This window comes from Danio rerio, chromosome 1 (assembly GCF_052040795.2).
Source record: "Danio rerio strain M-AB ecotype USA chromosome 1, GRCz13ab, whole genome shotgun sequence".
Taxonomy (NCBI): domain Eukaryota; kingdom Metazoa; phylum Chordata; class Actinopteri; order Cypriniformes; family Danionidae; genus Danio; species Danio rerio.
The window spans coordinates 16987805-17000444 of NC_141021.1; the positions used below are offsets into that span (position 1 = coordinate 16987805).

General features: G+C 45.5%; 1 protein-coding gene across 4 annotated transcripts in view; it reads right to left on the reverse strand.

Annotated features, from left to right (window-relative positions):
* Nucleotides 1-12640, reverse strand: part of sgcz (sarcoglycan zeta) — a 503764-nt gene that overhangs the window by 30712 nt on the left and 460412 nt on the right. For 2 of the 4 annotated variants that reach the window (XM_087237040.1, XM_087237042.1), the window contains one exon: nucleotides 12203-12613. The exons of the other annotated variants lie outside the window; for them this stretch is intronic. In XM_087237040.1, the coding sequence (XP_087093166.1) occupies nucleotides 12557-12613 (57 nt within the window). In that variant the 3' untranslated portion in view covers nucleotides 12203-12556. Of the gene's footprint in view, nucleotides 1-12202; nucleotides 12614-12640 lie in introns of those variants that run through there. 4 annotated transcript variants of the gene reach the window in all.

Consider the following 12640-nt stretch of genomic DNA (forward strand, 5'->3'; position numbering starts at 1 on the left):
TGAGCCAACAGTAGGCACATAAGGCCCCTACTGGCCAATATCTATCATCTGATAAGCACTGACATTGCTCATTCAATCTATAACATTTGAATCAGTTGGTTTTTTTTTTTTTCTAGCGCACATTATTACAGTTTTTCTCAGTCACTTTGGTGCATTTCTAATATTTACATTTGCACAAAAATCAATGGTTCCCCTTCGGTTGGGGAACTTCAGTGCCATGAATGGGAGGATTCGTATCAGAAGCCGCTTATCTGGAGAGTATTGAACGGGCCAATGAATGAAATTAATTGGCAGCGTAAGCTTGCGCAGGTGTGCGACATCTGCAATCATCTCAGCATATAAGCACACCTGAAGCCAGCAGACGCCATCCTTTTCGCTTCAGATCCTTTCTGAGTGAGTCGATGAGGGTTCCTCTTGCTGATCAGCACTTCAGAGCGAACGAGTGTGTCTCCCGGTCCAGAGTGGGTCTTCGCGGTGGCAGACGGTCGAGCTGGGTTACTCCCTTGCCTGCGGTTCTTTGGGTCCGGTCCTCCAGAGCGGTGCGTATAGTTGCAACTTTCCTAAAAGAGCAACACAGTCGTGCAGCACGTCCTTTTCAGGATGGCGCTCCGACTGTGCGTTTCTGGATGCGGGGGTTTCCTGTCTCCGGATGATGGACACGATCACTGCATTGCATGTTTGGGGGTCCAGCATGTTAATGCGGTGCTCGCGGGCGGTTCATGTCGTCATTGCGATGCCATGACCGTTGCACAGCTAAGATCGCGGCTAACTTTCGCAAGAGAGCGAGCCACCCCAGTTGCCTCCTGTTCTAAAAAAGCAGCGGGCGCTCGGGCAGATCTGAGGGTTTCAGCGGGAGCTAATCCGCCGCCCACGGGCTCGCGGACCTCTCGCTCCTCACGGCGCTCCATCCAAGCTTCGGGTGGTGAGAGTGATCCGTCTAACCAGATGGTAGCTCTCACACTCGCTGACACCGGAGATCAGATGTCCTCCGCGGCATCGGAGGGTGGGCTTTCACTGTCCGACGAAGATCCGGACCCGCTCGCCCCCTCCGGGCAGGTGAGCGCTGTCAAATCGGATCCTGAAGCGGACATGTTAGCCGTGCTTTCCCGGGCTGCTTCGGCCGTGGGGTTGGAGATGGTTTATCCCCCAGCTCCGCGGCCGGACCGACTAGATGGGTGCTACGTAGAGGACCAGAAGGCGAAGCCTTCGAAGCCTCTCGTCCCCTTCTTCCCGGAAGTGCACAGTAGGCTCACGCAGTCCTGGAGGGCACCTTTCTCTGCCCGTGCTGCGAGTGCCTCCGCCCTCACCGCCCTTGACGGCGGAGCTGCCAGGGGGTATGAGACGATCCCGTCAGTGGAGCGCGCTATCGCGGTCAATCTTTGTCCGCGCGGCGCCTCTACGTGGCGGGGTTTGCCCCGCCTCCCGTCCAAAGCCTGTAGGTTGTCTGCCTCCCTCGGAGCCAGAGCTTATAAGGCTGCGGGCCAGGCTGCTTCTGCTTTGCACGCGATGGCCACCTACCAGCGCTACCAAGCGCAGGCGCTGGCCGAGCTGCACGAGGGCGGGTCCAACCCAAGCTTATTACATGAGCTGCGCACCGCGACCGACTATGCTCTTCGGACTACTAAGTCCGCCGCGTGTGCGCTGGGGAGGACGATGTCCACACTTGTGGTTCAGGAACGCCACCTCTGGCTAAACCTGGCCGATATGCGCGACGTTGACAAAGTTCGCTTTCTTGACTCGCCCATATCCCAGGCTGGCCTGTTCGGCGACACCGTCGGTGAATTCACCCAGGAATTCAAGGCGGTGAAAGAGCAGTCGGATGCGATGGGCAATGTCATCTATCGGCGTGGCCGTAAGCCCGCTCCGCCTGCCGAGCCATCCACCTCCGCTGTTCCTCGCCGAGGGCGCCCGCCAACGAGTGCTGCCCCGCCCCCGCCTGCGCCTCCGGCCAAGCGGGCGCGGCGTTCACCTCGAAAGCAGGCAGCCCCTCCTGCCCAGGGCGCCGTTAAGTCCGGTAAACGGACCGCGAAGCGTCCCTGAGACAGGCCATCCGGAGAAGAGGAAACTTGCTCTTTCCCCGCTGGAGGGCGGGGCCCCGATAACAACGGTACTTTTCAGTGCCACCAAAACATCAGTAAAAGAGCACTTTTTCCCTTCCCCGGATGTGACTGCACGAGTTCTGCCAGTCCGGGATGCGCTGCCTTCCGGCTCGCAGACTCTACGTGCTTCGCCAGTGGCTCACGAGCGCTGGGGGGACGGTCTCCCTTCCCTCAGCCCTCCAGCCCCCTCTCCGGAGTCAGGGTGCGGAGCCAGAGCGAATCGCTCTCCTCCAGCTTTTCCGCGGGACCCTCGTGCTTCCCGGATCAGCACACCCACTCCGCGCTGCCCCACCGCTGGTACGTCAGCGATTGTAGCGATGACTCCATTAGCGAGGGCTCTGCCTGCCTGTTTAGCGCGGGCCAGCCCCTCGCGGTGGCTCATACGCACAATCAGACTCGGTTACGCGATTCAGTTCGCGAAGCGGCCCCCCAAGTTTACGGGCGTGTATTTCTCCAGGGTCAACCCCCTGTCCGCCCCTGTCTTGCGAGAGGAGATTGCTGCCCTCCTGGCGAAGGGTGCAATCGAGCCGGTTCCTCCAGCCGAGATGGAGAGTGGGTTTTACAGCCCATACTTCATCGTACCCAAAAAGAGCGGTGGGTCACGGCCAATCCTAGATCTGCGCGTTTTGAACCGCTGTCTGCACAAGCTGCCGTTCAGAATGCTCACGCAGAGGCGCATTCTCCAATGCGTTCGTCCTCGGGATTGGTTTGCAGCCATAGACCTGAAGGACGCGTATTTCCATGTCTCCATTCTTCCACGCCACCGCCAATTTCTGCGGTTTGCGTTCGAGGGTCGAGCGTGGCAGTACAAGGTCCTCCCCTTCGGGCTCTCTCTGTCTCCGCGGGTCTTCACCAAACTCGCGGAGGGTGCCCTAGCGCCCCTTCGGCTCGCGGGCATTCGCATACTCAGTTATCTCGACGACTGGCTGATTTTAGCCCACTCGCGGGAGCAATTGATTGTGCACAGGGACGAGGTGCTTCGGCATCTCCGCCTACTGGGGCTTCAGGTCAACCGAGAAAAGAGCAAACTCGCCCCCGTGCAGAGGATTTCTTTTCTCGGGATGGAGCTGGACTCGATCACCATGGTAGCGCACCTCTCCGAGGAACGCGCTCGCCTGTTGCTGAACTGTCTGAGGGAGCTCGACAGCAAACTAGTGGTCCCACTGAAGTTCTTTCAGAGGCTCCTGGGGCATATGGCATCCGCAGCCGCCGTCACGCCGCTCGGGTTGCTCCATATGAGACCACTTCAGCACTGGCTTCACGATCGGGTCCCCAGACGCGCATGGCACGCGGGCACACACCGGGTCTCGGTTACTGCGCTGTGTCGCCGCGCCCTCAGCCCTTGGAACGACCCCTCGTTCCTACAGGCCGGTGTGCCTCTAGGACAGGCGTCCAGCCATGTTGTTGTTTCAACAGACGCTTCCAACACGGGTTGGGGGGCCGTGTGTCGCGGGCATGCGGCTGCGGGCCTCTGGAAGGGTGCCCAGCTGCATTGGCATATCAATCGCCTAGAGCTGTTGGCAGTGTTCCTCGCTCTCCACCGCTTTTTACCGGTGCTGGAGCGGCAACACGTGCTGGTCAGGACGGACAGTACGGCGGCGGCGGCGTATATCAACCGCATGGGGGGTATGCGCTCTCGCCGCATGTCTCAGCTCGCCCGCCGTCTGCTCCTCTGGAGTCACCCGCGGCTGAAATCGCTGCGCGCCATTCACGTCCCAGGCACGCTCAATCGTGCAGCCGATGCGCTCTCACGACAGCTGTTACGCCCTGGAGAATGGAGACTCCACCCCGAGTCTGTTCAGCTGATATGGGCGCGATTCGGGGAGGCCCAGATCGATCTGTTTGCTTCCCCCGAGAACGCTCACTGCCAGTTGTTTTTTTCCCTGACCGAGGGCTCTCTCGGCACGGATGCACTGGCCCACAGCTGGCCTCGGGGCATGCGCAAGTATGCGTTTCCCCCAGTGAGCCTGCTCGCGCAGTTTCTGTGCAAGGTCAGGGAGGACGAGGAACAGGTTCTGCTAGTTGCGCCCCTTTGGCCCAACCGGACCTGGATATCAGAGCTCTCACTCCTCGCGACGGCCCTCCCCTGGCGGATCCCTTTGAGAGAGGACCTACTCTCTCAGGGACAGGGCACCATCTGGCACCCTCGCCCCGATCTTTGGAACCTCCACGTGTGGCCCCTAGACGCGAGGAAGACTTAGGTAACCTACCGACTGCGGTGGTTAATACCATCACTCAGGCTAGAGCCCCCTCCACGAGGCGCGCCTACGCCCTGAAGTGGAGTCTATTCACTGAATGGTGCGTCTCTCGCAGAGAAGACCCCCGAAATTGCCAGATTAGTGTTGTGCTCTCTTTCCTTCAAGAGAAGTTGGACAGCAGGCTGTCGCCCTCCACTCTCAAGGTTTACGTGGCCGCCATCTCCGCTTATCATAGCGCGGTAGCTGGCGGCACCGTGGGAAAGCATAACCTGGTCATCCAGTTCCTTAGGGGTGCTAGGCGAATTAATCCATCTCGCCCCCCTCTCATGCCCTCTTGGGATCTCGCCCTCGTTCTCACGAGTCTGCGATCCGATCCCTTTGAGCCACTCGAATCAGTATCTCTAAGATTTCTGTCCCTGAAGACAGCTCTGCTGGTTGCGTTGGCCTCCATCAAGAGGGTCGGGGACCTGGAGGCATTTTCGGTCAGTGACTCGTGCCTGGAATTCGGGCCGGATTACTCTCACGTTATCCTGAGACCCCGCCCCGGTTATGTGCCCAAGGTTCCTACCACCCCCTTTAGAGATCAGGTAGTGAACCTGCAAGCGCTGCCCCCGGAGGAGGCAGACCCAGCCCTTTCTTTACTTTGTCCAGTTCGCGCTCTGCGCATTTATGTGGACCGTACTCAGAATTTTAGATCATCTGAGCAGCTCTTTGTCTGTTATGGCGGTCGGCAGCAGGGAAGTGCCGTATCGAAACAAAGATTATCCCACTGGATTGTGGATGCCATTTCACTCGCTTATTCGAGTCGAGGTCAGCCGTGTCCCCCGGGAGTACGTGCACACTCCACTCGGAGCGTTGCATCCTCTTGGGCGCGTGCACGCGGCGCCTCTCTAACAGACATCTGTAGAGCTGCGGGCTGGGCGACACCCAACACATTTGCAAGGTTTTACAATCTGCGAGTGGAGCCGGTTTCCTCAAGGGTATTAGGTAACCCTTTGGTGATTGAGGAGACAACTCGGTAGGGTGTTGAAACACGCTTGCTGCGCCATTCTCCCTAACACGGAGGTACGTGCGCCTTTTTTATCTGTCAGTAAAGTTCCCCGTCAGGTGAGCCCTGCAGATTCCTCCGTGGCCCCCAGCACTGACTCAGCGGAGGAGTCACTTGCTGGCCCACTACGTTGTAGGTCTGCCCGCTGGTCAGCCCGCGTTTTGGGTATAGGTGCCTGCTATGCGTGATCCCCACTAGGCGATCCCATATGCTTATTCCGCCACGGTTAAGTCCCCCCCCTGGGCGGACCCGTGTCTTCCCTCTCCGCTAACCACTCTTTGCTATGCGTACTCCCCCTTTTTAGGGCTAGTCCATAGGTAAATTCTGCCATCTATTCCCCCCCTTGGGTAACGGATGGCCTCCGCAGCGTCCTCCCTATCGGGATTGCACGCTTCCCAACGTACTGTCGTATTTCCTAGAATTATCTAGATGCTCACGACTTCCCAAAAAATATATCTAAATCCGTAAAACTTCTGTTGAAGTAGGATAAATTAGGGCCAGGGACACGTTGGAGGACCGCGCCCCCCATGATGTGGGTGCGTCACGCTTGCTTGACTATCTCCTCATCGGGGGTGTTGGTAAGGTGCAGTCATTATGGCGCTTTCCATATTCTCCCATTCATGGCACTGAAGTTCCCCAACCGAAGGGGAACGTTCGAGGTTACAGAAGTAACCCTTCGTTCCCCGAGGAGGGGAACGGAAGTGCCATATTCCGTCGCCATAATGACTGTCCCTTAGCTGTTTGAAAGTCTCTTCAGCTTAAAAGGATGGCGTCTGCTGGCTTCAGGTGTGCTTATATGCTGAGATGATTGCAGATGTCGCACACCTGCGCAAGCTTACGCTGCCAATTAATTTCATTCATTGGCCCGTTCAATACTCTCCAGATAAGCGGCTTCTGATACGAATCCTCCCATTCATGGCACTTCCGTTCCCCTCCTCGGGGAACGAAGGGTTACTTCTGTAACCTCGAACGATTTCTCAAAAAAATAGTCATTTGTGCACATACTAGTAGCAGTTTCTCATTCCTTCCAACACATTGCAGATGCTTTTGGACATTCATCAATTGCTTCCATACAACTCCCTGCTATTTATAACATTATCATTTGCTTATGTCATGTCATAATTAACTAAACTTGTAAATGCTGAATAGTCATTCCATATAAAAGTAATAGTCCTCATTTCATTACTTGAGTCATTACATACAAAAAATATTGAACTAGTTGTCAAAATCTGTCTAGCAAATTTTATTTAAAAAACAAAAAACAAAAAATCAAATAAAAAATAAATCTTAATTTTCCTGAAAATGTCTAAAAAATTTAACAATTTCATGAATGATTTACAGAAATGTGTATGTTGTAGGTTCAGTTCCAATATGTTCTGCAATATTGTTGACAGTTGTGCACAGTTCTACCCAAAGAAAGTTTTTGCTTGTTGTAAATTAAGGTGTATTTATTCTCTTGCACTATGGTGTGAATAAGTTTGAATTGCAATCAGCAAATGCAGTAAAAATGTGAAACATACATATTTAGTGTCTTGTACTCAGATACCTCACTAAATGCAGTGATGTCTAATTTTACTGTATTTTTCAAATGGCTGTGCAAATAGTATATAGTGTCGTCTTGAGCATTTTCAGGAAGTGTCACCAAAGACTTTTTTTGCATTGAAAAAATGTCCAGAGTAAACTGTCATAATGAACAAATAACAAAGCCATTTGACTATCTTGTTCATAAACAATGGTGTCAGGACTTTTCATCCATTTTGAGCATGACATTTTGCAGGTTATCAGCTAGGTTTTGCAGTTTGTACTAATTGTTTTGAGAAATGCACTGTTGTGCAGAAATGCACTAGTGTTATGAAAAATGCACCAAAGCGACTGAGAAAAACTGTAATTTATTATAATAATATGTAATACTTATTATTATTGTTTTTATAACAGTAATTTACTGAAAAACAAAAACAACTTTGTTTTGATAGTTCCCAATCAAGACATTTTGCGGCCCTTTTTTTTTGTTGTTGACATTTCAGACACAATAGTCTTATCCACACCTTTCTTACTATTAGTTTGCTATGAGGGATTGATATGTAACAAGAAAGCTCTGCCCTCTACTTAATATTACACTTCAGCTGGAAGTACATCAACATGCTGAAATAGTATGCAGAAACGTATGGTTCATGTGGGATTTAAGTGATTTTAATGTGAACTTTGGAGTTTCTCATCAATGTTTTTTGTAGCATTTTGCATGCTTTTTAGCAGCATGTATAATATTTAAATGCATATCAGAAGCAATGTTTGGTTTCTTTGTATCCATCAACTAATCCGTTAGCACACATTTTACAGGACAATTTGCCTCATGTCACAAAGCAAAATGGGTAGTTCCTTAAAAACATTAAAACAATGAAATGGCCAGCACAGAGTCCTGATCTAAATCTGACTGAAAGCCTTTGAAATATCTATATTCACAACTTAAATTTCTTCAAATTTTAATAGTCTTCTGACAGAAGATGCTTCTTTGATCTTCAATATATTGGGAGCTTAAAGTAATGTTCTAGAAGGACTGTATATATAGAGACTATAACATAAACCATAGCTTTCTCTGAATAATATAAACCTCTATAGTGTTAAAGGACACCACGGGGTTTCAGTTCAGCATTATCAAATTCAGTTTTTTCCCACAAAGAGTAATCAAAAGATAGATCAAAATCTCCCTCCATACTAAAAAAGATGAGTTTTTGTGCTGTTATTTATTATTATTTTTTTTTTCTAAAATGGATAAAGATTTTCATTGAAATAAATGGAAATCGTCCTTGAAACATTTACGAAAGGAAGAAACTTTCACATCCCTTTGGATTCTACCCCCTCAGCATAATCCAAGTAAATAAGTTCTTGTGGGGACCGCAATACTCAGAGATATAGGCCTAGAAAATAATATTTGATGGATGCATCAATATTTTGTTGACCTTATAATATCTAATCAAATTTTATTTCTGTAGGGGGAAAGAAGATAGAATTGGCATCTGAAATGTCTGAAGTCATAAACTTTAATGATTCAAACCGCCTGTTTATCAGCCTGTTTTTACTGAAGATGGGGGAATACGGATAGTTAGGCACATGGAAATGTTAGTGTGACATTTTTACAGAAAAAAGTCAGCATTTAGTGGACGAAATTGAGATTTAATTTTAACTTTAATAGTCTTATTCACACCCTGCACATTTGTTCATTTTGAAAAAAAAAAAAAATCATTAATGAGAGCGTCAGTCAACAGTCTGTTATTGTATGCTTTTTACTTACTGTGATTAAATGAGAGTGGCTGAGTGAAAAGAGAAAAGAAAACAAATTATAAGAGAAGAAGAATCTGGAATTCCAGGCATGTCCTCGTGACTCTGTGATTAATCCAGATGTGTGCTTTATACGTAAACATAAAGCAGACACTCGGACAAATATTAGTGACAGTGCTTGTCTGATTTTTCCTTTGGGATCATTGATGTTCTTACAGTATAATGCAATTAATCATTCTAAATTACAATCTGAATTACATTCTATTACATTAAATAAATGGCGGCAGTTGAATGGCTCTGATGGGGCAGAGTGGCCCTTGGCTAGACACATTGTTTCAGGTGATTGCCTGCCTAATCTGATTTAATATGCCTGAGAGCGCTCATATTAGCTTATACAGTATTCTGTGCCATTGTGGCAAATGTGCACCAGGAATCATGTTACGTTAGACATCAAAGATTATTTGAGACTTAAAAGTGCTACAGCCAAGAGCTTTGCAGATGACCAAAAATAATACTCTAAATAATCCTACCCATCCTATCTATCCTAACTATCTATCCGTCCGTCCTTCCGTCCGTCTTTCTTTCTTTCTTTCTTTCTTTCTTTCTTTCTTTCTTTCTTTCTTTCTTTCTTTCTTTTTTTTTTTTTTCTTGCCTGTGCCTTTAGTGCTAGTTCCCCTCATCCACCATTTCTACATGCCTGTCAGAGTGCCTCTATCTTCGGTTGCGTCAGACAAACAGCAGACGTCAGATCTCATCTAATTTTTTGTGAGAAAAACTACAATAAGAATTTTCCCAATGATTATTTGATGTATTTGTTTTAGAGTTAATTCAAGGCATTCTGCAATGATGAGTCACACACAATGTCGTTAAAAACTTCACACATACACACACTGTTGCGCTCTTTGTGCACAGCAAACGTGACATGATACATGTTAATATCCACTACTGTATGGATAGCCATTATGGTAATGTACAAAATAAACCTGATTTAACGTCTACAAACGAGGATTGAAGCGTCTTATTTTATAATTGTACTGACACGCGGCTGTGGTAATAAAGTAAAGACAATAAAATTGCTGTAATTCATTACAAACAAACGTCAGAACATAGACAGCTTGCATAAAACAAGGCAAAAAGTTGGGTTGTCAGTGAAAATTTTATAGATTTTTTTTAAGAATAGCCCAAACAAGTCATCAAATAATTAGACAGACTTCACATGTGTAGCCATTCATTCAGTATTTGTCCACACACAATTTTCCAACCATCAGAATTTAAACCATGTATGCCCACCTATCCACAACAAAGCCCTTAAACATGACAAATTCATAAGTGGGAAGTTGGAATTTGACAACAACACATGAAGGCAGCTTTGTGTTCTGATGTTCTTTTTCTAATGTTGACCTACATGATTCTGACACGTGTATTTGTTCCTTTTCAGTAGTTCCCTGTTTTAGATGGTTTTCTTTTTCTTTTTCCTGGATATGATTTTATTGTGTACACCAGGATCCCATTCTCCATTGTCTCGGAAACAGCATCACCACACAGTGTTGCTTTCAACTAAAATTACACTTCAATTTCCACTATAAAACAGTGTTTGTTGTTACTCACAGATCTCTGACTGAACAGAAAAAATCTTACCATATCAGACGGCCAAAGAGAATCACACCTGCCTATTAACCTACTAATGGACCAATTGTAGATTGAAGGTGTTTACCAGCAACGCAATATTAAGTTTGGCTTGATCTTGAAATCACATCAGTAGGTTTAGTTTTGCTCCAGGTATATTGGGGTTTTAAAGGAGTCATATTATACAATTTTTGACAACCTATAGGTTATTTTCACAGGATGTCATTGTTTATCCTTTATTGTGATTTGCCCCTATGTTTTTTCATTCATTGTTTTACCTCCTGCCCTCCATTTGAATTCATTGCAAATAATCAATACCTTTGAGGCACACCAACATTACAGTTTTTTGGATATCTCCTTTATCTGACCCATTATCTTCAAGTTTTGGGGTCTCTTCTTATGTTTTGATGATTTGATGCAGGCATGTTTGATTAGGAAGAGGTTGAAATGTGTATTGTTGGTGTGCCTTCAGGAACAGGGTTCGGAAAAACTGATCCACACTACAGGCCTTTGCCGTTCATATAATGTATCTGTAAAGTTTCAGCTCAAAATAAGCTACATGATCATTGATTAGCTTGTTTAACATGCAAAGTTTTCATGTGTGTAAATACAAATATGAGCTGCTAAGAAAAAATATATATTTTGTTTCTGCAATAACAATTTAACATTAAATAAAAATGTCATGCATGTCTAAAGAATGTCAAATATAAATTAATTAATAATATTGTGAATAATTGGCAATTGGCAATAAAGATCTTTAGCTTTATGGCAGCAATACCACTAACAAAATACTTGACAGCACACTTTTTTGCATAGATATTTGGCATTATGCATGACATATGGTGAGATGTTTTCTCCAGGTCTAGATCTTCCTTTTCTTTTAGATACTGAAGAAAAGGTTATTTTGTTGGCAACTTTGACCTTCACAACTTTAGAAATCTGTTAGATTGGCAAACAACACAAACTAAAGACAGAAAAAAAAAACATTAAAAAGCATCATATGACCCTTTTAGGCACAATATATATTTAGTTTGCACTAAAAATAATAAAACCAGTGCGCAATGGTATAAATAACCCATGTAAATGGTATTCAGTACCAAATAGATTTCTCTTTTTTTTTGCAAGCTTACTGTAAAATAATAATAATAATAATAATAAAAATAATAATAAATAAAAAAACACTAGAAAATGTGTGCATTTCTGTTTCTGTGCATGCTATTTCAGTAATTTGTCTTTTGGAGGTTGTGCGTGGTTCTTCTACCTCTCCAATCTTTATTCAATATGTTTATCTTGTCTGAATGTTAATGAAGCATCTCATAAACATTCATTATTTGGATCAGAATACAACAATATATTTTTTCACTGTAAAACCCAACAGTCAACTTTATCAAGTGAAATGAGTGTAGTTCGCTCAAAATTCCTGAAAGTTAATTCTACTGATTTGAAAAGAGTTTTGAACTCAATGCTGAAGGTAATTAGTTCATTAAATACCACTTTACTTCCACTTAAATTGAGTAAGTTCAAATAATCATATAGATTTTTTTTTAACTCAAATGGTTTAGAGCAATTGGTTTTCTCAAATGGTTTAAGTTGCCTTAACTTATTGGATTTTACAGAACTCAAATGGTTTGAGTTCTCTTCATTTATTGGGGTTTACTGTGCTCAAGTTGCTTGTTTATGGATCAAGTTCACAGTGCACATCAGAATACATTTTTAAACTTAAATAGTTTGTTGCAATCAGTTTCCTCAAATGATTTCAGTTACCTTAACCTTGTGGGTTTTACAGTGTAGATGCTATTTAATACAAGGGAAAAGATTTTAACTCAGTGAACAGTTTTGTCCAAGACAACTTACTAATTCCTTACAGATTTTAATTGATCACTTTCTAAACACTGTTAAAGACGTCAATTTGTGATGAATCAGAATTTCAAGACTCAACAAACTGTTTAATTCAAAGCCCTTCAAAACAGCTTTAATAATTCCACCTTTAAAATCCATTTGAAAACATATAGAATGGCAAATAAAGTGCAAACAAATGTAAATGAGTACATATGGGAAAAAAAACCCTAAAGAGTGTATATTTTACACTGAAAACACATTTTAATAGTGGGCCAGAATTTAAAAGCACAAAATACAGTGAAGAATGAATCGATTTTTTTATGGCCCCACTCTCCTCTGATGTTTAGCTTTTCTCCCAGAGTTCGTAAGCTTTATAAGACCTCTCTGCTTTTCCAAACACGAGTGGAGGTGCCAGAGGAGTGAGTCCTAACCAAAGCACTGACCTCATCCTTTTATGAAGATGTTCTATTTCATGGTAAATTTGATCCGAAAGCCTCAAAGACTCCCTCTGCCTGCCTCTTCCCATTCTAGTCAAAAATTGATAGAAAAAGGAC